At 36.0% G+C, this 26,707-nt stretch overlaps 1 protein-coding gene across 3 annotated transcripts in view; it reads right to left on the reverse strand.

The window, feature by feature from the left end:
* Positions 1–26,707, reverse strand: part of CDH10 (cadherin 10) — a 190,576-nt gene that overhangs the window by 22,797 nt on the left and 141,072 nt on the right. For all 3 annotated transcript variants that reach the window (XM_067730434.1, XM_067730433.1, XM_067730435.1), the window contains one exon: positions 606–793. In XM_067730434.1, coding sequence (XP_067586535.1) covers positions 606–793 — 188 coding nt within the window. The remainder of the gene's footprint in view (positions 1–605; positions 794–26,707) is intronic.

Below are 26,707 nucleotides of genomic sequence, written 5' to 3' on the forward strand. Positions count from 1 at the left end.
GCTTCATACATCTGGATAGATGGCATGTTACTTTTTATGCCTCCAACTGTGATGATATATTACTATTATTAGTTATTAACTATTTTTTAAGGAAACGATGTTAATAAGGGGATTTTATTAACGTGGCTCAGAAATACAATCACATGTATATTAACTTGCCTTTTAAATTTTGTAAAATGTCAGGTTTCATGTTTTAATTAACAAAAACATTTGGTCAAAACATTCAAGGAGATCTTTGGCTTTATGTCTCTCATACTTATGCTTTTTTTTTTTTTTTTTTTTTTTGCGGTACTCGGGCCTCTCACTCTTGTGGCCTCTCCCGTTGCGGAGCACAGGCTCCGGACGCGCGCAGGCTCAGCGGCCATGGCTCACGGGCCCAGCCGCTACGCGGCATGTGGGATCTTCCCAGACCGGGGCACGAACCCGTGTCCGCTGCATTGGCAGGCGGACTCTCAACCACTGTGCCACCACGGAAGCCCTACTTATGCATTTACATTGGAACATGGTAGGGATATTTCTTAATGGACAGAGCATGAGTGGATAATACATATCGAAATCCCTACTTCCTAAACAGTCAGATGATTATTTCTATTGATGTTCTGCACCTTTTTCACAGTGATGATGCCTTCCTGTGTGTCCTTCTCAGTTCTGATGTCAAACATATCAATCCCATCACCATCAATAATTCGGTATTCTACTTCAGCATTTTTCCCAGTATCAGCATCAGTTGCTTTTACACTTCCAATGGATGTGCCAACTGGGGAGGATTCAAGAACTCGAAGATGGATGGTGTCTGTAAAGATTACAGAAAAGAAGAGAGAGAGAAAGAGATTTCTCCATAGAGTATTCTAAGGTAAAATGTGTATGAGAGAATATTATAAATCTTAAACTCTACATTAGATGTTGACTAATAAGTTGAATACACACAACATGGATAATACAAAGTCTAGGAACAGAAAAAGTGGAAATCTGGGGGATTTGGTCTGTGCCTATTATAAATAGTGAGACCCAATCTCTAATTGTATCAAGAGTTCTGTTTTTAAAAATGAGCATGTTGTCTGTTTTTGCATTTGCACAAGTAACTAGATATCAGCTTTGAGTGCACATATGTACCTGTGTGTGTTTATACAGTCACAACAAATCACAGAATATACTGTGAATATTTATATATTGCAGTGAACATATTTGAAAATTGTTTTTCTTTTGTTGTTTTTAGTTATTTACTACTCAGTTTATTTCAGCTGCAGGGCAGAACATTACAAAATTCCATGAAATCAGCCATAGTGGGGAAGAATCCCACTTCTATTTGTGACAGGAGACACAAAGGATACTCTGTGGGAGAAATACAAAGATGCCCTTCACAGTGTCAGTGTAAAAACACTAAATTCTGACCAATTCCCTTACATTTCAGAGCAAAACAAGAATTTATCTAAGCCCCTGGTACACCTACTCGTGCTTCAGCATGAACAACCTCTCCTGCTAATGAGATTTATATTTTAGTACCTGATCATAAACTACATGCTACTGACAGATTAATCGACCTGAGGGACACTTCTGGTTAGAGCACCTTCTTGCTCATAAACCTTAAGTAATTCTCCTTAATATACATAATAAAGTCCAGACCTCTTAGCTAGTCATGCTCTTGCCTGACTATATCTTTCCTAATGTGTCTTTCTGTTAGCCACTTCCAGGAAAGATCTGCACCAAACTGGACTTTTCAAAACATTCTTGTCAAAAATTAATTTCCTATATCTCTATAGTTCACATACTATTTCCCTCACATAAAATTCTTCCCCCCTCCACGAACCTCAAATAACCATAACACAATTTATCAAATCTGAGAAAATGGGTCTATTATGTGCTGAGTGTTTAGGGGGCTATGGCCCTCAAAATTCCTATGTTGAACCCCTAACCTCCATTCACTACCTCAAAATATGATTGTACTAGAAGATAACGTCTTTAGAGAGGTAATTAAGGTTAAATGAGAACATTAGGGTGAGCCCTAATCTAACATGACTAGTGTCCTAATTTGGACACAGACAGGCACAGAGGAAAGCCCATGTGAAGACAGGGAGAAGATGGCCATCTACACGCCAATGAGAGGCCTCAGAAGAAACCACCTTGATCTTGGGCTTCCAGCATCCAGAACTGTGAGAAAAGAAATGTCTATTGTTTAAACCATACAGTATGTGGTACTTTGTTATGGCAACCCTAACAAACTAATACAGGCATCTATATCTGCTCAGTTTGAAAAGTCCTTTTCTAGGAGACATCATTAAGACTCAGTTTCTACCACATTCTGGTTAGTCCCTTAATGCGTACTTTTTAATTCTTTTTGTACATTTTTTCTCTCCATTAATCTCTGGTAACACATTGTTGAATGCAGCTCTCAATTCATTCCTTAGCTACTGTCTTGTTGGCTTTCTTTGCCTTTGCTATTTCTTCTGCTAGAAACAGCCGTTCCTAGATATTCAGATGGCTCATTCACTTTCTTCCTGCAGGTGATCGCTCAACTCTGACCCCTCAGAAGCTTTCACCAATAACCTTACTGAAAACAACTTTATTGAGAAGACCACTCCCAATAACTCTTCATATCCCTTGTCACTGTTAGATTATATTATTTACTTGTTTATTTGTGTGTACCATATTATTTACTTGTTTATTTGTATGTACCATGAGGATGTTGTATTGATACATGACCGGGAAGACTTTGTATTTTTTCACCTTTATATTCCCATTGTATTTCTTTGAATGTAGCAGCCTCTACTTACTTATTCTTTTTTTTTTTTTTTTGCGGTACGCTGGCCTCCCACTGCCGTGGCCTCTCCCACCATGGAGCACAGGCTCCGGATGCGCAGGCCTAGCGGCCACGGCCCACAGACCCAGCCGCTCCGCGGCATGTGGGATCCCCCCAGACCGGGGCACGAACCCACGTCCCCTGCATCGGCAGGCGGACCCCCAACCACTGCGCCACCAGGGAAGCCCCATACTTATTCTCTCTCTTTTTTTTTTTTTTGCGGTACACGGGCCTCTCACTGCTGTGGCCTCTCCTGTTGCGGAGCACAGGCTCTGGACGCGCAGGCTCCGGACGTGCAGGCTCAGCGGCCATGGCTCACTGGCCCAGCCGTTCCGCGGCATGTGGGATCTTCCCGGACCGGGACACGAACCCTTTTCCCCGTGCATCGGCAGGTGGACTCGCAACCACTGCACCACCAGGGAAGCCCCATACTTATTCTTATATTGGATAACTGAGAAGCTTCCTAACTAGTCTACCAGGTGCAATTCTTGGCCAAATCCAATCAAATCTCAGCTACTCTCAGTACACACTGCATATTATCCCTTCAAAAACAATAATTTAATCAATAATGATTCAGAACTTCAAAACCATTTGATAGCTCTCTTTGTACTTAAAACATACAGAGGCTGGCCCTCCACAGATTGGCTCCTTTTTATTGTCATTCTCTCCCTTAATTAATAGTCTCCATAACACTCCTTTAGGTTTAGGTCTCCTTTAGGTTTTTAAAATATGCTTTTCTTCTTCAATTTAATACACTTTTCTCCCTCATGAAAGATTTTCTACACAATGCGTTGCCTGGCAACCTCTAGCTCTTTCTTTTGATATACATTTATTTTCACTATGCTTCTACCTCAGAACATCATCAACTCTAGCCTACTTACTTCAACAACTTTCTTTTAAAAATTAAATGTTAGAGAAGTAGCATCTCAATGAATTGACTTATTACACTGGAGCCGAAGTAGCCTTTCTAAAAGACAGAAATGATTTAACTTCTCTACTGAAAGCACTTTTTATTGATGTTAGGATAAATTCTTAATTTCTTCATTTGGTTTATAATGTCTTATAAAATCCGGGTTTAAAAAAAAAATCTTTAGTACCATGCTTATCTATTCTCAAACCTAGAGTATATGTGGAATACAGCCAAAAATAAGTTTTTTCAATAAATGATCAGTCAACCAGACTAGAAACATTATAAATACATGGAATACTTAACAAAATAAATGCAAATAATATGGATGTTTCAACTGACATTTATATATATAAAACCTGTATACACCATCTAGAGAATATAGATTCTTTTCAAGCAGGCATGAAACATTGAACCCAATTTGATCAAGTATTAAGTTATTAGACAAATTTGAATACATTTTAATAAATCAGTATCTACTAAATTCTCTGACCAGGATATAATTAAGATAGAGGTTAAAACAAAAAAGATAATCCCCCAAATACTCATATTCTTGAAAATTTAGAAGAATTAAGAAAAACTTCTACGTAACTGATGGTTCAAATAAAATACAAATTGGGAGACAAAAAAAATTGAAAAAGAAATTAAAAGGAACTCAAATATGTGGTGAAGAGAAAATGATTCTACTTAAAGAAAGTAACTTACAGCTTTATGTGCAAAGTCTTCTGGAGAAAAGAAAAATGAGGACTGTTTTCCAACTCATTATGTGAGATCAGTACTGTATGCCCTTGATACCAAAACCAGACAAGAAAAGTCCAGTGGTTATATAGTGTGGGTTAAAACTCAAGCTGTACCATACCTGACTGTATAATATTTAGCAAGTTCATTTTAAATTTTTAATTCATAATCTCCTATATAGTATAAAGTTTAGTATGTGAGAAACACTATTCTAATCACTTTACTATTGACAAAATCCAGACTTTGTTTTAATTTCACCAGCTATTCCATTAAAGTCTTTTCAGAGATCCTACTTTGTATTTAGTTGTGATGCCTATTTATTTTCCTCCAATCTGTGAGAGTTCTTCAGTATTTCCGTGCTTCCTATGACCTTGACACCTTTAAAGAATACTGGTAAGTTATTTTATAAATAATCTTTAAAATTAGGTCTGTCCCATATTTTCTCATGATTAGATCGAGGTCATGCATTTCTTTTTTTTTGTCAAGGATATCATAAGAGTGATCTGTTTTCAGTGTAGCATTGGATGCAAATATGTCTTATGACTGTTGATATTAACCTTGATCTCTTGGTTAAGAAGGTGTTTCTGCCAGTCTTTTTCATTTGTTAAGTAAATATTTTTTCTTTATAATTAGTATATATTTTGGGAAATATACTTCAAGATTATGCAAATATCCTATTTTTCCTCAAAAGTCTGCTCATTAATTTTATAATCAATCAATGATCTTCCTTGCAATAATTAATGGTGCAATTATTCTAATGCACCATTAATGGTGATCTTCTATTTTCTTTCTAATGGTGCTTCTAATGGTGATCTTCTATTTTCTTCATTATTTCCACATATATTAATTGGAATTCTTCTGTAAGGAAAAGCTGCCCTTTCTCCCTTACTTATTTATTTATATCAGTAAGGACATTTATTTTATTCTATGTGTTATAATCTAATAATATGGCTATTTATTATTTTGTGCAAGTTCTTACAGGTTTGGTCATTGGGTGATCTTCTAGGTTGGCTCTGGTGTCTTTTCAACATGCCTCCATTATTTATTTACTTTTTTTGGGGGGGAAGTACTTCCTTAATTCCCAGCATCACAAAATGTTGTGGGTTCATCTTATATTTTCCCTGCCCAAGCCCTGAAATCAACCATGTCTCCAAGTTGAGCCCTGACTTCTTTTAGTGAAGAAAGAACCATGATTTTTTTAATATAGTGTAGTATTCAAAATTTTAGTAAATGGAGCAACTCTTCTTTCATAACATGCAATTATGTCAAAAAAGGCAAAAGGAAGCTATTTGTATTTGAAATGTAAGTCTAATTATGTTTTTGATATAAAAATTTAAATAACAGTAAGTTATTGCCTGTTAACATATTAATTGATCTTTGTTTTAGAAATAAAATATCTGTAAACTTTAAAGGAATTTAGAGTGTTATGATTTAAAATATTAGTATTTAAGGCTTTTCAGCATAAGAGAAAACCCTGTAGTATAATAGAATAAAAATATTTAAATAGAAACACTGTAATATTAGAACTGAATACACAAATCTTTATTTATAAATTCATACTTGTAAAGTAGTTGCACATTTTTGTTTTAATCACAGTCACTGAAAAAGGCCTAGAATTCCATTCCACTAGAAAAAAACAAAACTCTAATGGCCAAACACTGGTCACTAATACAGTGTTTTTCTATAATATAAACAAATTCTTCTTGGAGATTTACTGTCTGAGGAATAGAAAGGAAAGTGAAATTAGAATTCCTTGAGATAGAAGTTAAATGAGGTATCAGACATTATTGGGATCATAGAAAAGTACAAAGAACCCAATCAACTTGCTTCTACTGTACAGCATTTTGAAAATTTGATCCTTGATAAGAAAATAATTATTTAGTTGATTAAAACATATAAAATCAGATTAGGTTTCTGGAAATGTAACTTAATTCAGTTGAAATTTTTAGCTGAAAAACAATACTATCTCTGTGGATCACAGAGATAGAGATACACATTTGAAAGTGTTAAAAAAGTATAAGCTCCAAATTGAATGGAAAATGAGAGCCTAGAGAAGTAAGTAGAAAACTGAAGCTCACTTTTGGTCTGAAGATATTTGCCATTTTCAAAAAATTGATCCTTATTTTTATGGCCTCTTGAAGCAAGAAGAATACATATCAAACTCCAAGCTATCTGCAGGGTAGTTACACAACAGCAAATAGTCTCCACAATAAGTGTTTTGCATTCAGTGGAAGGGTGATCTAGACACAAGCCACCCTTTATGACATTTTGCATTCATTGTGTGGGTTTGGATGACCCGGAAGAACTCTATTTTTACAGATATAAGCAACTTTAGCCACTAGGGGAGAAAGATGACACTGTGGCCTCCACAACACAAGGGGTGAAGGCTCACAAGGCAGGCTACAATCATTTGGCCAAAAAGTTCATTCATGTTTTTCCCTAAGATCTTACAGAAAAACCCGAATGAAATTTTTGGCCAATCCAATACTTCATGGAGAATCTATGTGGACAAGAAAACCACTGAGATTATGATACTGGGAGGACCCTTCCTCACTACCTCTCCTCATACCTTTCTCCCTCAAGTGCCTTTTCCAAGAGTGAGAGACATTAATAGCCCTGGAAAGATGTATTACATAGCTCAATGAAAATACAGTTGTAAATACTTGGCTCATAAAAACACAAAGGAAGAAAAATGATGGAGTCAGGTGCCATAAGATATAGAACAACATGCCAAATGCCTGTTGGAGTATACACACACATATACATACATACAGATGTATGCATATAAGCTAGTAGAAAATTTAGTCAAGGATGTAAATGGAAAAGAGTTTACAGTAGAATAAACAAGAAAGACAAGTAAACATAGAGAAATATACTGGATCTTAATCAAGCAATGCAAATTAAATTAAGGACATGATGTGGTATCATTTTACACCTACTAAACTAACAAAAATAAAGTCTGACAAAACCAACTGTAAAAAGTATGTGGTCTAAGAGGAACTATTATGCAGAGCTGATTGGTGTTAAATTTGACACAATGATTTTGGGAAATTTTCATTTCCTGGGTTACTATGACAAAGTACAAAAATCTAGGTGGCTTTAAACAGTAGAAATTTATTGTCTTACAGTTTTGAAGGCTAGAAGTCTGAAATCTATGTATCTGGCAGGGCCATTCTCTCCTTGACAGCTCTAGAGAAGATCCTTCTTTCCCTTCTATAGGTTCTAGTGTTTGCCAGCAATCCTTGGTATTCCTTGACTTGTAGATGCATCATTCCAGTTATATGGTCATCTTTTTCCCTGTATGTTCACATTGTACTCCCTTAGTGTGTGTCTCTCTGTGTATCCAAATTGCCCCCTTTTTTAAGGATATCAGTCATATTGGAAAAGGGTCCCAACCCTAATGATCTCCTTTTAACTTGATCACCTCTAAAGACCGTATTTCCACATAAGGTCACATTCTGAAATACTGTGGGTTAGGACTTAAAAGCATATTTTGGGGGGACTCAATTCAACCCATAACAGGATTATATGTTGTTAAATATTAGCATAAATAAAATCCAGCAATGTGCATGAGGAAAATAGCTGCAGAAATGCCATTGTTTGTAAAGTTAAACACGGAATTATTGTTTGTAAAGTTAAAAAAAAAAAAAAAAGAGGAAGGGAACCAAATGTCAAACAGCATGAGAATAGGTAAATAAATTTTTACATTATCACACATCCCAACATAATCCAAAATTGAAAACTATGAGCTATAGTTACATCAGAAAAAATGTGGATGAATCTTATTTGCATCATATTAAGTGGAAAAAGACAAATTTCAGAAAATTATATATGGTGTGATACTATTTTTATAAACCATAAACAAGAACTCAACAATATTTTGTTTAGAAAAACATAAATACTATGTATATATATTTATATATGTGAATAATCTCTCTTGAACATGTACACATATGAGCACAAAATTCAAGGATCATGCATGTGAATGCAAAATATTTTTAAAGTCCTTGTAATGCGTTAAAGTGGTCCAACTTATATTCTCTTGTTGTTATTACATACTGCGTGAAAATGTAAAACAAACAAGCAAACCGATATACATCATAAATAATTGTCAAATTAAGCATCACTTAAAAGTGTTGTTAGTGTTCATGGTACTTGATGGAAGTAAACATCTTCTATTTAAAATTCAACTTCAGGAAGAACCCTCTAAGATGGCAGTGTGGGAAGATGCTGAGTTAGCATCTCCCCACAAGTAGGGCACCTGCCACCTGCTGGTGGGGGACCCTGAAGCCCAAGGAGACAGGAGAAAACACCAAGTGAACTGGTAAGACATGGGGGACTGAGGGGGGAGGAGAAGTGGAGGTCAGACAGGATCAATGCCCCTGAGACCAGGGACATCAGGAGAGGCAGGTGGGAGGGGCCCTCTGGGAGGAGTGGGAGAGGAGCAGAGGGCATTTACCCTGCCCACTCAAGCCCAGGAAGCCTGTTGGGCTCCCATGTAAGGTCCCCTGTCCTCTGAGACCAGGGGTGGGGGGCACACCTGGGCCCCTTCTGTTCCTTGAGCCTAAGCTCCACCTCCCACAGCCCCCAAGGCCTTTCCTAGCTTGTGGGTCCTAAGCATAGGCCCTGCCCACTGCCCAAACCTCACCCTTGCTTAGGACCCACCCTCCACAGCCAAAGCCTCCCCCTCACTTTTTTTTTTCTTTTGCCTCCTCTTCTTTTTTACTATTGTGGTACTGTTGTACCCTCCAGTTGTTTCATCTATATTTTTATTTTCATATTCTTTCTAACATATCTGTTAGTTTCCTAGTCTAATTTTATTTTTTACTTTGTTATTGTTCTCTTTTTTTTTTTTTATTGCCACCCCACATTGCTTGCAGGATTTTGGTTCATGAGCCAGGGGTCAGGCCAAAGCTCCTGCAGTGGGAGCTCTGAGTCTGAAACACTGAACTAACAGAGAACCTCAGACCACAGGGAATATTCATCGAAGTGAGGTCTCACGGTGGTCCTCATCTCAGTACCATGACCAAGCTCTACCCAACAGCCAACAAACTCCAGTGTTGGAAGCCTCAGACCAAACAACAAGTAAGACAGGAACACATCCCACTCGTAAAAAAAGAAAAAAAATCACATGGCAAAAAAGTATGTCACAGATGAACAAGCAAGGTAAAACCTACAAGACTAAATAAATGAAGAGGAAATAGGCAATCTACTTGAAAAAGAATTCAGAGTAATGATAGTAAAGATGATGGGGAATCTCGGAAATAGAATGGAGGCATGGATTGAGAAAATACAACAAATGTCTAACAAAGATCAAGAAGAAATAAACAACAAACAGAGATGAACAACACAATAACTGAAATGAAAAATACACTAGAAGGAATCAATAAAAGAATAACTGAGGCAGAAGAACGAATAAGTGAGCTGGAAGACAAAATGATGGAAATAACTGCCAAGGAGCAGAATAAAGAAAAAAGAATGAAAAGAATTGAAGATAATCTCAGAGACCTCTGGGACAACACTAAATGCACCAACATTTGAATTATAGGGGTGCCAGAAGAAGAAGAGAAAAAGAAAGAGTCTGAGAAAATATTTGAAGAGATTATAGTTGAAAACTTCCCTAATAGGGAAAAGGAAATAGTCACCCAAGTCCAGTAAGCACAGGGAGTCCCAAACAGGATAAACCCTAGGAAAAACACACCAAGACACATATTAATCAAACTAACATAAATTAATTACAAAAGAAAAGCATCAAGGGAGAAACAAAAATAACATACAAAGGAATCCCCATAAGGTTATCAGCTGATTTTTCAGCAGAAACTCTGCAGGCCAGAAGGGAGTGGCAGGATAAAGTGATGAAAGAGAAAAACCTACAACCAAGATTACTCTACCTAGCAAGGATATCATTCAGTTTTGACAGAGAAATCAAAAGCTTTTCAGACAAGCAAAAGCTAAGAGAATTCAGCACCACCAAACCGGCTTTACAACAAATGCTAAAGAAACTTCTCTAGGCGGGAAACACAAGAGAAGAAAAAGACCCACAAAACAAACCCAAGGCAATTAAGAAAATGGTAATAGGAACATACATATCAATAATAACCATGAATGTAAATGGATTAAATGCCCCAACCAAAAGACACAGACCGGCTGAATGGATACAAAAAGAAGACCCATATATATGCTGTCTACAAGAGACCCACTTCAGACCTAGGGATCCATACAGACTGAAAGTGAATGCATGGAAAAAGATATTCCAGGCAAATGGAAATCGAAAGAATGCTGGAGTAGCAATACTCATGTCAGAAAAAATAAACTTTAAAATAAGACTGTTACAAGAGATAAGGAGGGACACTACATAATGATCAAAGGATCAATTCAAGAAGAATATATAACAATTATAAATGTTTATGCACCCAACATAGGAGCACCTCAATACATAGAGCAAGTGCTAACAACCATGAAAAGAGAAATCGACAGTAACACAATAATAGTAGAGGACTTTAACACCCCGCTTACACCAATGGACAGATCATCCAAACAGAAAATAAATAAGGAAACACAAGCTTTAAATGATACAATAGAACAGATAGATTTAATTGATATTTATAGAACATTCCACCCAAAAGTGGCAGAATACACTTTCTTGTCAAGTGCACATGGAACATTCTCCAGGATAGATCACATCTTGGGTCACAGTCAAGCCTTGGAAAATTTAAGAAAATTGAAATCATATCAAGAATCTTTTCTGACCACAATGCTATGAGATTGGAAATCAATTACAGGAAAAAAACTAGAAACCCCCACAAATACATGGAAGCTAAACAGTGTGCTACTAAATAACCAAGAGATCACTGAAGAAATCAAAGAAGAAATAAAAAAATACATAGAAAAAATTGACAACAAAAACACAACAATGCAAAACTTATGGGAATCAGGAAAAGCAGTTCTAAGAGGGTAGTTTGTAGCAATTCAATCTCACATCAAGAAACAAGAAAAATCTCAAATAAACAATCTAACCATAACTTAAAACAACTAGAGAAACAGGAACAAAGAAAACCCAAAGTCAGCAGAAGGAAAGAAATCATAAAGGTCAGAGCAGAAATAAATGAAATAGAAATGAAGAAAAAACAACAGCAAAGATCAATAAAATTAAAAGCTGGTTTTTGAGAAGATAAACAAAATTGATAAACCCTTACCCAGACTCATCAAGAAAAAAGGGAGAGAATGCAAATCAATAAAATTAGAAGTGAAAAAAGAGAAATCACAACTGACACTGCAGAAATACAAAGGATTATAAGAGACTACTACAAACAACTATATGTCAAAAAAATGGACAATCATGAAGAAATGGACAAATTCTTGGAAAGGTACAATTTTCCAAGACTGAACCAGGAAGAATTAGAAAATATAAACAGACCTATTACAAGTAATGAAATTGAAACTGTGATTAAAATCTTCCAAGAAACAAAATTCCAGGACCAGATGACTTAACAGGTGAATTCTATCAAATATTTAGAGAAGATCTAACACCAATCCTTCTCAAACTCTTCCAAAAAATTGCAGAGGGAAAAGCACTCCCAAATTCATTCTACAAAGCCACCACCACCCTGATCCCCAAACCAGAAAAAGAATCACAAAAAAGAAAATTTAGACCAATATCACTGATGAAGATAGATGCAAAAATCCTCAACAAAATACTAGCAAACAGAATCCAATAGTACATTAAAAGGATCATACACCATGATCAAGTGGGATTTATCCCAGGGATGCAAGGATTCTTCAATATATGCAAATCAATCAATGTGATACACCACATTAACAAATTAAGGGGAAAAAAACATATGATCAACTCAATAGATGCAGAAAAAGCTTTTGACAAAATTGAACACCAATTTATGATAAAAACTCTCCAGAAAATGGGCCTAGAGGGAACCTGCCTCAATAGAATAAAAGCCATATATTTCAAACACACAGCAAGCATCACACTCAAGGGTGAAAAACTGAAAGCATTTCTACTTAGATCAGGAAGAAGACAAGGATGTCCACTCTTGCCACTCTTATTCAACATAGTTTTAGAAGTTCTAGCCACAGCAATCAGAGGAGAAAAATAAATAAAAGGCATACGAATTGTAAAAGAAGAAGTAAAACTGTCACTGTTTGCAGATGACATGATACTATACATAGAAAGTCCTAAAGATGACACCAGAAACTCCTCGAACTAATCAATGAATTTGGTAAGGATACAAAATTAATGCACAGAAATCTCTGGCATTCCTATACACCAACAATGAAAAATCAGAAAGAGAAATTAAGGAAACACTCTTATTTACTATTGCAACAAAAAGAATAAAATACCTAGGAATAATCCTACCTAAGGAGGTGAAAGACTTGTTCTCAGAAAACGATAAAACACTGATGAAAGAAATCAAAGATGACATAGCAGATGGAGAAATATACCATGTTCTTGGATTGGAAGAATCAATATTGCAAAAATGACTATGCTACCCAAAGCAATCTAAAGAATTAGTGCAACCCCTATCAAACTACCAATGGCTTTCTTCACAGAATTAGAACAAAAAATTTTACAATTTGTATGGAAACACTAAAGACCCCGAATAGCCAAAGCAATATTGAGAAAGAAAAATGGAGGTGGAGGAATCAGGCTCCCTGACTTCAAACTATACCACAAAGTTACAGTATTCAAGACAGTATGGTACTGGCACAAAAACAGAAATATAGATCAATGGTACAGGATAGAATGCCCAGAGATAAACCTATGCACACATGGTCACCTAATTTATGACAAAGGAGGCAAGAACATACAATGGAGAAAAGACAGCCTTTTCAATAAGTGGTGCTGGGAAAACTGGACAGCTACATGTGAAAGAATTAAATTAGAACACTCCCTAACACCATACACAAAAATAAACTCCAAATAGATTAAAGACCTAAATGTAAGACCAGACACTGTAGAACTCTTAGAGGAAAACATAACAAAAACACTCTTTGACATAAACCACAGCAAGATCTTTTTTGACCCACCTCCTAGAGTAAGGAAAATAAAAACAAAAATAAACAAATGGGACTTAATTAAACTTAAAATCTTTTGCAAAGCAAAGGAAATCATAAACAAGGCAAAAAGACAACAGTCAGAATGGGAGAAAATATTTACAAATGAAATAACAGACAAAGGATTAATCTCCAAAATATACAAACAGCTCATGGAGCTCAATATCAAAAAAACAAACAACCCATTTAAAAAATGGGTGGAAGGCCTAAACAGACATTTCACCAAAGAAGACGTACAGATGGCCAAAAGGCACATGTAAAGATGCTCAACGTCACTAATTTTTAGAGAAATGCAAATCAAATCTACAGTGAGGTATCACCTTGTGCCAGTCTGAATGGCCATTATCGAAATATCTAGAAAGAATAAATGCTGGAAAGTGTGTGGTGAAAAGGGAACCCTCCTGCACTGTTGGTGGGAATGTAAATTGATACAACCACTATGGAAAATAGTATGGATGTTCCTTAAAAAACTAAAATTAAAACTACCATATGACAAAGCAATCCCACTACTGGGCATATACTCTGAGAAAACCATAATTCAAAAAGAGACATGTACCACAGTGTTCACTGCAGCTCTTTTTACAAGAGCCAAGGACATGGAAGCAACCTAAATGTCCATCAACAGATGAATGGATAAAGAAGATGTGGCATATATATAATAGAATATTACTCAGCCATAAAAAGATACAAAATGGAGTTATTTGTAGTGAGGTGGATGGACCTAGAGCCTATCATACAGAGCGAAGTTAGTCAGAAAGAGAAAAATAAATACTGTATACTAATGCATATATATGGAATCTAAAAAAGAAAAGTACTGATGAACCTAGTTGCAGGGCAGGAATAAAAATGTAGACGTAGAGAATGGACTTGTGGACACGGTGTGGGAGGGGGAACCTGGGGCAAGGTGAGAGTAGCATCGACATGTATACTCTATTGAATGTAAAATAGTTAGCTATGGGAAGCAGCAGCAGAGCACAGGGAGATCAGCTCGGTGCTTTGCAATGACCCTGTAGGTGGGGTCATTGAGCCTGTAGGTGTGGGATAGGGTGGGTGGGAGGGAGGCTCAAGAGGGAGGGGAGATGGGGATATGTGTATGCATGTGGCTGATTCGCTTTGTTGTGCAACAGAAACTAACACAGTATTGTGAAGCAATTATATTCCAATAAAGATTTATTTAAAAATATAAAGTAAAATTCAACTTCAGGTCTCACAAATTTCAATGATTAGTAATTAATTAAATATATATATATATATATATACATAATAACAACAAAAGGAAATATAAGTGAGTGTCAGCAGGAAAACAAAACACTGAAAAGCAACAATAAAATAAAATTCAAAAGCACAAAACAAAACAAATTAAGCACTTTAGCTGAATCATATCAACAAAACAACTAATGTGGAGTCATCACATGAAGAATATTTAAAAAATATATTCATTATGTTTTAAGGAGTAAAAGTTATAATATTTTTACTAGACAATGAAAAGTGGCTGGCTATATTGATATGAAGCCAAATACAAAACATAGATATTAACAATATAATAGTTGAAGTGAAAACAGTTAAAAAATAATGGATGGGTTAAACAGAAAATTAAAATCACCAAAGGACAGAATTGGTGAACTAGAGGACAATGGAAGGAAGTACACACAATTAAAAATTAATATATAATTGTGTAGTTGGAAAAAATAAAAGGCACGGATCAAAATGTCAATGGACCTTTCAAGGTAACCTCTGATCCTAGAAAGATATTGAACAATGTCATCAAAATTTGATGATGTTATTTTGAACCTTGAATATTCACTATAGGCACCATATTAATCAAGTATGATAGCCCAATAAAGATAATTTTAGACTCAGCAAATTTCTCTGCCTTTGGGCTTTTTAAAAGAAACTAATGAATGTATTCCAGGAAAATAATGGGCTAAATCAAGATACAGGAATACAGGATATCTACAGAGCTACGTATCCAAGTTACAAAAGTGAAAAAGAAATGTCTGGGATGGCAGATTTTTTTGAGCTATAGAGATTAGCCAGCCCATACTGGAAGGGGAATACTGAGGAATCTAGGTTTGCAACTCTGAATGTTGCCAAAATGAAGCTAAGTGCTATAGAGTTTTTCACTAACAAATTTTGAACAGCTGTATCCACTGCACATCTAAAGCACAAACCTGTAACATCTCAGAAATACAACTTGGCTAAAGAGGATCTTTAATAGTCAGTAGTTGAAATCATTACATTGGAAATAAAATGTCTGGCTTTTCTCCTCTAAGACTTTTGAGAGCCAGTGTATGCTTTTGTATACATTTTTGGACTAAAGATCAAACTTTTACAGGTAATAGTATAGTACTTTGAAAAGTGTATTTTAAAAATTGTAGAGCTTTTTCTTAAGACAGTTAAACGGTTCTTAAATACATTTAGTGCTTCAGTGAGAATACCGTTGGGACAGAAAGACAGAGAGGAAGGCTTAGAATGGTGGATATAAAAGAAATTTTATAACAATTAAATTTTCTAAGAAAACCAATTTTTAAAAGTGTTATCATAATTATATTAAGGGGAGCATAGACTGAGATGCCACTGAACTCCATTTTCATGAATAATGAAATGTAAAACATGTTTTAAAAATAACAAGAAAATATTACTTAGAGAATTACAGCTTAACCTAGATGAACTAAAAAGAGTAAGAGTTTAAAGTTGTCTTCTGTGATGATTAGAGCTATGGGTGAGGAAGAATGGAATGGGTGGCTGAGTTTTCATTTAAAAATTTTATCTATGAATTTAATACTTTGAAGAAAATTATTTATTATTATTATTATTATTATTATTTTTTTTTTGGCCAGGGTACACAGCACACGGGATCTTAGTTTGCCGACCAGGGACTGAACCCACGCCCTCGGCAGTGAAAGCACCGAGTCCTAACCACTGGACCACCAGGGAATTCCCTGAAGCAAATTACTTTTTAAAAAATTAAATAGAAAATTGACCTGATATTATTGGAGATTATCAGGTTATGGTAAAAAGTTTCTGTATCATGGATCTTTTTAACATGGAGAGAGAGAGAACAAAAGAAAAAAAAACCAGTTTTTTGGTTTCATTAATTTTACTGTACATAGATTTCACTGGGAGTATTCTCTGGGAATTTGTTCTCCCACTTTTTATTTTTAGCTTGGACTTTTATGAGATTACTTGGATTTCTAGACACAGGCTTAGATTCTGAAAATCTGTCTGCTTTGAACTTGTCATAATAGTTCTGGTCAAGGATCCAAAATCACTTATTACTTCATTTTATTTCTTGGTTGGCGCAGAGACGATCTCCATCACAAAGTTTATATCATTTTGATGACAGTAAGCATTATCCATGTTAATTTTCAGTACTTTCTGAGGTTTACCAGGGAAGGGATCATGCTCCATTGATTCACATTATAATAAGCCTAAATCATTTTATAGATAAGGGATACACACACACACACACACACACACACACACATAGTGAGTGTGTGTATATACATGCACAAAAGTATATTTATTTTTCCTTGAAATACTAATAAAAGTGTTTTCAAGGAGTTCCATACTTTGCAGAACAGCAATGATTAAGATTGAGGTCATTCATCAAAATAGCATAGATTTAGTTCTTCTGTTAAATAATTCAGATAGCTATATTAAAGTATATATGTTGTATACACATATAGAACACACATATTCATGATCGTTTTGATTATATGGTAACTTCAGTAGTTAAGTCATCCAATAAATATTTATTCAGTGCCCAAGATATATAATTGGATAATGCTTTCTCTGGAACTGCGTTTATGCTCAGAAACCTATTCAGGGATGAGATTTACTGGGTTTACTTCAAAGTTTAAAAACTGCATTTCTATATTTTAAAGGTATGAAAGAGCTATTCATCCATGCTTTTAAATTTTTTTCCAAGACTCGTCTGTTGAACACAAGTATCTTAGTTTGTCAAGCAAAGTGAAATTGCTTTCATTAAGAGCATGCAAGGGTGTTTACCATGTAGGGGGAGGGGATCCAGAAAGGAGACAGATTGTACTGCACACACTGACAAAGGCAAAGTAGCACCTGTCACCCATCTTACGTGTCATGTTTCCTTAAAGACGTCTATTTGTATGCTCCTTATTTTTTATCTTACAGTTGATGAAGCTTTAATTATGTGGTATGCTTTCCTGTCAATTCCAATTTATAGTTGTTTGAAATTCATTCCCAGGTGTCTGATTGAATCATTTGCTTCTCTTTTAATGTTTAGGGCAGATAAATATTTCTTCCCAGTTGGTTTATTCTTGGTTTGGTTATCGACTTAAGTGCAAGGCACAAATGCAAGGAGGAGAAAGGTAATTGCCATTTCCATATCACCTATGAAAAATTGTATTAGAAATAAAAATCTAAATGGTAATATTGCAAAGAATACTTCCTAAGGACTGGCCAAAAGATAAGACTACTTAAGTAAGTGTATTCTGAGACTATTAACGACAACCTCACATAACATCTAAATATTCATTATTAAAGACTTAAAACAATTTTAATGCATTTGTTTTCTTTTGTTTTTGTTTTTTTTTTTTGATTCAAGATTAAGTATTCCAGGTCACTTTTTCCACCAAAAATTTGATCAATAGGACCTTTGCACTTGAGTATTAAAAACACTGCAGATTTGTGTACTGGAAACAGAAGTAACTGACAGCTCAATGTAAGAGACTTTGGAGGAAAGGCATAAGATGGGCACAGTAAGAGATGTGACAGCGTGACTTCCTCAGGAACAACAAAATAGATGCCAGAAAACAAATGGGAGAGCTAAGAGGGCAAACATAGCTTTGGAAGCTTTACAACAGATAGCTGCCGTTTTGTTTTGTTGATAAAAAACAGTAAGTTTCCAGGAAATATAATTGGACTCTTTCCTTTGTTCCCTGTCCTTGTTTCTATTCACATTTACATTAACTCTCTACTTTTCCAGAGTTGTGAGAAAAAAAGCACCACATATGTGAATAACAAAATAATTTAACATTAGTTTAATTTTTTTTATTTGCTTTGTGTGTAATCTTATTGTCACATCTCTACGCTGCATAATAATCTCAAACAACACTTGCTCTAAGAAAAATGACACAATTATGCACGTTTATAAACCATTCCATTGTATAATGTTTAAAAGATGTTTTTTAATGAGCTTAACAGGAAGAAATTAAAAACAAGATAAAGCTCCTGAGAGGAAACTGCAGAGCAGTTAAGGAAATTATGCAATGCTAAATGGGCATTTAGGAAAAGGAGCGGAGAGCTGAAAGTCACACCAGAGACTGACGGAGGATTGAGGGTTTGGAATTGAAGACTCCCACCAGAGGAGAGGCAGAAACCTATTCTGTGAGCACTGGAGACATGATCACCAACTTAGCTTTGGGCATTTAAGTTAAATTAGAGCAAAATGAGATGCTGCAAGATGTCTTAGTTTCCTGTTCATACCATTGAAGAAAGCAAGAGGACAAAGCTTTTAGAGAAGCTGCCATTGATTCCCAGAGACTAGGGAATCCATCGTGATTCATTTCTTTGAAATTGTCTCCAAGTTAACTGGCATCAATAAATACACGCAATTGCAATGTGTAAGAACATAAAAAGTATATAGAATCAGGGGAGGTTAAGATAACCTTAGAGTCATTCATAAACATATTACATTGTACTAGGTACTCAGTCTCTGCAATGCGTCTTCCCTGGAATTGTAGGCTTACTAAAAACTCTGTAACAGCGGCTTAACTGAGTCTAAATATATTTGCACAGCTAGTTCTGTTTCTATATATCTCTCTCTATACTTACCCAGGGGTATTTTCCAAGTGTGTTCTAGAGGATACCATAACACAAAGGGACTTCGAATCCCCTGATGCAAAAATGCTAAATCGTTTAGTCTAAGGCAACTTTCCATGGGAATAACTGGAGAGCTCCAAGTGGATTTTTGTATAATTTCTATTTTTCTTAGAGAAGTATATATTTCATCATACTTGGGAATCGTACATTTCCTCAGTTATGTCACTCTAAACGTTTAGCTTAGCTGAGATCATCATGACTGTTCTCACTTATATATCGTGTTGTGTACATCAGATCAACATAGTTCACCGTCTCCTAGGTATTTAAAACCACTATCTTTCTGCAAGAATCTTAATTTAAAACGTTCGAATCAAACTGAAATCCCTGTCTCTCTTCAAACAAGCTCTTCTGGTAGAAAACTAGAAAGTATCTTTTGCTCTCTTTCTCCCTCGAACCTTTTATCGACCTAATTACTACGTCCTACGGCTCAACTACTTAACTATATCTCAAATCCCTCCTCTCCTCAGCTTCAGTTCAGACTCTCATCAACCTTTGCTCTTCCGATCCAAGCAATGTGCTTCGTTGCTGCCAGAATAATTAGACAAAATGAAGAACTGTGCCTGGTGCTCTCCTAAAAAATACTCCCTTACATAATATATGTAGCATTTTATTTTTGTATCCAACCCTTTTCATGATGCTGACTCTGCTACATTTCCATTCTCATCTCTCACAACACCTGCTTCAAGCCCTGGGATCCAGCCACACCAAATCACACGCATTTCTCTGAATGTCACCTGTGTTCATTCCGTCCTCCCTAACAAAAATGCTCTCCCCCTCAATGCCTGTTTTCCTGCCTGGAAAACACTTAAATGTTTTTCTCTTTCTTGGTCCCCTTACCTCTGAAGTGTTGATCATTTTATGATTTAGGCTTTAATTGACAATTATAGTGTGAATGTTATTATATCATTCTCCAGTTATATGTGTGTATATAAGTTTACATGCATATGTGCATATATATGTGTATATGTACATACATGTGCATATATACTTACATTTATGCAACCTATATACAAACTCCACCTATATATAAAAGCAAGCAAAAGAGTGAAGGAGACTATGTGTGAGGGAAACTACAATATAATAAAATAAAAGTGTATATATGTTTATTTGTGTGTGTGTATGTGTGTGTGAGAGAGACAGAGAGAGAGAGAGGTGTTGTGTTTTATAATCTTTCAAACGGCAAACCATTTATGTATGTATTCTGTTTTTTATTTCTCTCTATAAAATTATTACTTTATTATTATTTCCTATCATACATCCTTCCACATAGTACGGCTTCAATCAGTGTTTAAAAAATCAAAGAATGCTTCAGTAATATTCTTTCTTTATAATTCTTACAAATTCTAAGTACTAGGACCATGGGGAAAAATCCTACAAATATTTGAGGCTATTTTTGTGATCACGGTAAAAATCAGAGCTATATCTAACCTATGTAAATTGTAGAACAGTGCCTTTGAATATAAGAATATTCATTTTCTTTAGATTAAAAAAGGGAGAAAAGAGACATCTTTAATTTCATTCCCTTCTTTCTCAGGCTAAAGCATCTTCCTTGGGACATACCTGACTGTTTCTCTACTTGAAATGTGCTTGATAATTTTAAAATATGCAGATCAGCCTGGGGCCTACATTACCTTAGAATTCCCAGTAGAAGCAAGGTTGACTCTATTTACAAAGCGAAAATCAGCACTTATTAAATCAAACCTCCCTTGTACCAGGCAGGGATAATGGTAGTCTCACAGCTCACAGAAAGTACGTGTCTTAAATCCCTGCGTACATCATATAGACATCTCCTTGAATGACCTTGTTTCATGTAAACTTATCTATCTGCCAAGCAGCATAAGGATCCCAGCAAAGCAGTCACTCATGTTTGGTCCTTGGGTAATGCAAAAGCACTAACAAATAAAGCTTTGATTTTCCCGGGTTTGTATGAAAATGCATGGACATTGTAAGAATTCAGTATGTCCTACTTAAAGTTGTTCCTGTAATCTATATACAAGTAGTGAATCACTGAATTAACTAAAGGCAAGATGTACCAGGGAAGATAAAGAGAGTCTTTGATGTACTAATTTCTTTCTTGGTGTAGTGGTTAGAAGCACAGATTTTTGAATCATCGAACCTGTATCCTCAACCTGGCTGTTATTTCTTTTCCAACTGTAGAATCATAAACAAGTGATTTAAGTTTCATGTTTCAGTTTTTCTTGAACTAATATAAAGGGGTAAATAAATATATGTTATATTATAATTATACAGGTATGAAGATTGAGTTAATTTTATATTTTACCGTGTTTAGTCCATGCTGTAACACTGTGCCTGTTACTATTATTTTTATACTGTTGCTTTATTTTATTTAAATGTGGGCAAATCAGACAATCCATATTTATGTAATTTAATGAGCTAAATAAAGTTAGTAGCCAATAAAGGTCATGCAGTTAAAACAAACAAACAAACCTAGGCACTGAGTGATTCTACAATTGCATAGTATGGCATCTGAATTAGCTATATTTGTGTATAATCTTTAAATATAATTTGATGGAAATATAAAGTGTTGACATCAAAATACTCAGGAAATTAGAGTCTCATTTAATTTATTTGTACACCCAAGTGCCCATCATCTATAATTTATCTTAAAAAAATACTTTCCTATAAGTGAGAAATTCTGTGTTAATTTTCGGAACTGACAACCAAATGATGAAAAACGGATTTTTGTTACCATTCTCAATAAGTCATTGCGAAAAGATATAGTAAGCAGCAATAACTTCACTCTTTTGAGTGCACTTGGGCTAGATCTGTAATCTTGCATAATAAATATCATATCAAATTCTCATAAATTTGATATTGATTACCTATATACATAATATTCTGAAACATCTTAAGAGGTCAAAGATAAATAAATACAAATAAGACCACCACTCAATCATATTATATTTTTTAGCAGTTTATAAATTTTCTCTCCTCATGAAATCCCAGCTCAGCTATTATGTAAATGTGTTCATTACTGCTTCCTGACTTCCACTTGTCCACCTAAGCTGTCTGCAAACATGTTTGTGACTCAGTACTAAGTAGATCAGGGGCATGGTTCTATGAGAGCTGGATTTCTCTGGAGGCCATACTCACTGTTAAGTAGGATGAGAAAAATAATCTCCTCTCTCTTTTCTGTGATACAATGTGTGGGAGAGCAGCTACATTTGAATAACAAGCTGTGGTCTTCTCAAACTATATTCTAGAGTTGGCTCTTTTTGTGGGTTGGAATTTTTTACCTGATCTCAGATGTTTAGTCTTTCTTTCTTCTTGAGTCCTAGTAACTGTCCCATCCAAGTACTAGAGCCAAGTCCTAGGCACCAGCTGGTTGACTGGGACCCTGACCATCGACATAACCGCTTTCGTAAACTCTTTTCTTCTAGGCCTGGACCTTCCTTTCTGATGTCTATTTTTTGTTTTGTCTTTCTTTTTCTTTTCTTCTTTTTTAGGAACGGATTTGAGAGAGTCTTACCGTACAACATTCTCTTCTGTATTAAGACAAAGATGTTGGGAGCTGCTATTCAGTGCTCATCTCTGCAGATCAGCTATTCCTTAATCACTGATTCTTGTCTAGATGAAAATTAGTATCATAGCATTTTTCCAGAGCCACTTTTTTAAAAGGCCATTTGGGCACAAATTCCATTGTTCCGGGTGTTTTTGCCAAGCCCTACAATGATCAGGTTCCAGTAATTTAATCTCTTCATAGACCTTTTCCATGGAGCCTATTTTGTTTTTCTGATGTTAGGGAAAGAAGGAAGGATGTGACGTAAAAGAGACTAAAATATTCAAGTGAGAATACCAGGTGGATAGAATACAGGTGATGGAGTATAACTTTTGTCTCTGTTAGCACAATGAAACATAGTGAAATTCAAGGACCATTGAACACTGACTGCTTGGAGAGCAGGAACATTTGCTCTGGAGTCCTCATCCATGGATGTTCATTTGTTCATATGAGGTACATCGCCGAGATTATAGGTATCTCCTGGCTTAAGGCACTTTTTTTCATCTCTTGTGGGCCATTAATGAATAGCAGCACAGCATCAGAGCAATAAAGACAAGATTTGAAACACTGGTCATACTCCTTGAGAAGGAAGAACGAAGGGGAGAAAAACCCTTGTGTATGGAGAACCTTTATATGTTACAGTTACTACTGAAAACATTTTATATATGACCTTATTTCTTAATTGTAGCATTCTAAGTACTGTACATATAGAAACTGATGTCTAGAGGAGCTGAATTGTCTAATTTTATGCATTTTCAGTTTTTAAAATTATTCAGGTCTCCTTCGAGAAGTCTCCCCTATTCATGCTTCCTAAAATAGCACCCCTGTCATTCTCTAGTCCTTTATTCTGCTTTCTATTCTGCATGCACTTACCCCATTGCCAGACATCATATTATGTATTCATGTGATTATCACTTTATCTTCTACACCTTCCTCCAGTAGTCCATGTCCTTGGTTGGCCACTGAAGCCCTAATTCCTGCTTTGAGCCTGGACAAAGGAGGCTCTCAAAATTATCTACTGAACCACCCTTAATCCAGGATTTATTTTTAACTATTACAATATATTCCTTTTCTATTTCATTTTCTTGTTCACCTCAGCTTCTTAAAGTGCAGGCATTATTTCTTTGATCGTCTTCCTGACTTTCTTTTATTCCTCAATTTACTACCCTCCAGCTTCTTTGAAATGATTTCTACTAAAACCAATTGGGAAAGATCATCCACAATTACCCCCATTTTGCTATTCAGCACTCATTTTATCTGACTTCGAAGCAATTGTCTCATTTGTCCTTTTCTATCCTTTGTTATTCTGGTTTTCTTGTATCAAGTTACAAAAATAGATAAAAAATAGAAAAGCAAACATTAAAGGCATCACCAAAGATAACCCTCACGACCGCTTTGAAGCAGTCCTTTACCATTTTTTTTTTACCTGCACAGAATATGCCCTTTGCATATCCTACATTGGTAATTTTGCTAATTCCCAACTTCATGAACTCTCCTTCCTTTCCTGCCCTTATTGCTTTTAGTAGTCTGAAGAAAGGATTTATATCAAAAGAGAAATTCTCCAGAAAACCTTTCACTGCAAAAGATGCACTCAATCCTCCTTCCCCGTATTTGGAAAAGTGCTGCTCTTCCATACACCCATTAAATTCTGTCAGACATGTCATTTCATATTGAAATATTCTCTCCCCTCCTCGACAGTAAGCCACTTGTAATCAGGAATCAAGATGTTAGGGAACTGTTGATGGAAAGTGCCCGCCCTGGCCAGGCACAATAATAACTGCTTGCATTGGTTGTTTCACAACAGGAGATCTCAGTAAGGAACAAGGTGCTGCCACTGAAAACTAAATGGGAGAATTCAAGAGGGGCCAAAAGGAGGGAGGAGATGCCAGCCCATAATATGTCCCGCCAACCTTCCAGAAACCCTCATACTAACACCCATCTTTGTTGAGATGCGCGCACCACCAGGAAGTACCCTGAGTCAGAGCAAATATGGGCACAAGCAAGATGATTGATCAGAGGCAACCGGGAAAGCTAACCCCACTACCATGAAACCTGAGACAGCGAGCCACATGGCAGAGCAGTTCTCCTGGGTTCCCTTACCCTGCTGCTCTCCGCCCGGATGCCCCTTCCCAATAAAGTCTTTTGCTTTGTCGGTATGTGTGTCTCCTCGGACAATTCATTTCAGAGTGTTAGACAAGAGCCCATTCTTGGGCCCTGAAAAGTAGCCCCTTCTGGTAACAAAACTTATTAACCTTCATGGGCTTAATTGCAAGCACAGTGCTTATCAGTGGAAGGTAAACAATAGATTTTTGTCTTCACTAATTGTTTTTAAAATTAAAGTCACTTGAAATAATCCAGGATTCTGAAATAATTTCAACAGAGATATTGTTTTGGTAGTGAAAATACAATTTAATATCTGGAGCAAAAGAACCTAAAAGACTTTTGGAACTCAGTTTTCAGGTGCACCCCAGCCTTCTAATCCATTACCTCTCTTTTAGAATCATACTAAGGTGTACATGTCCTATTAATGTTCACATATTTATATACCTCTAAAATCACAAGAGTATGATGGTAACTTAGGCACACAGTTATGCGTTTGTTAATCCCAACAATAATTGACTATTGCCAATGTTCCTGTGAGTGTAGGGCTCCCTGATCTAATCTCCCACTAACCTCCTTGTTGTTTGGTAAGATCCAACCACTCTGGTCTTCATTTCTTGATATTCAACTTCTATTCAACATCATTCAACTTCCAACTCAGGGTTTCCCATATTCTGTTCCCTCTGCTTGAAGGACTTTTCCCATCTCTTTGTATGGTGAGCCTATTCCATCTTGCAGTGTTTGGATTTAGTATCCCTTCTTGAGCAAGTCCTTCCCTTATCCTTTTCCTTGGAACACTTGTGTTCCTCTTTTTAACCAGAACTGAGCCAATACCTTGTATGTATAGAATTGTTTTCTTATGTATCATCTGCCTCCCCTGCTTTAATGAAAGGTCATAGGGACAAAAAAAAGTTGTTTTTTTTTTTAACAATATTCATATGTCTTTTTTCTAAAATAATGTTTGGTGCAAGAGTGTTCTCAATAAATATTTTTAGATAAAAAAATTTCTGATTTCTCTTGAACAGTTCCTCAGATAATATCAAAGTTTCTCAACCTCACCTCTGATGACATTTTGGGCCAGGTAATTCTTTGTCATGTGAACTGTAGGGATGGTTAGCAGCATCCTTGCTTACACCCAATAGATGCCAGTAGTACCCACCAGTTGAGACAAACAGACATGTCTTAAGACCTTGCTAAATGTCCTTTGGGGGACAAAACTGTCCCTGATTGAGAATGATTGTTATAGACCCACACAATAAATAAGCTAAACAATGAAGGAGGACATGTGGGCTTTCACTTGTCTTTGTCCCCTCCAAATGATGGAGATTTTTATCTTCCACAGATGTACCATATTGGGAAATGTGGAATTTGGATCAATCTGTATGAAAGGTTAAGTTTTGACTCTACTTTTATAATATTGAAAAATAATAATAATACAGCAGTACTTGCACAAATCAATATTACTGAGCACATAAATACACTAGTGCCAGCCACTGAGTCAAGCGTTTCATATAACTTAAATCAGCGGTCTCCAACCTTTTTGGCACCAGGGACCGGTTTCATGGAAGACGATTTTTCCATGGATGGAGTCGGGGGGATGGTTGAGGCAGTCATGCGAGCGATGGGGAGCGGTGGGGGGTGGCAAATGAAGCTTTTCTCGCTCACCCAATGCTCACCTCTTGCTGTGCGGCCTGGTTCCTAACAGGCTGCGCAC

The sequence above is a fragment of the Pseudorca crassidens genome, chromosome 3 (genome assembly GCF_039906515.1).
Source record: "Pseudorca crassidens isolate mPseCra1 chromosome 3, mPseCra1.hap1, whole genome shotgun sequence".
NCBI classification, from domain to species: Eukaryota; Metazoa; Chordata; class Mammalia; order Artiodactyla; family Delphinidae; genus Pseudorca; species Pseudorca crassidens.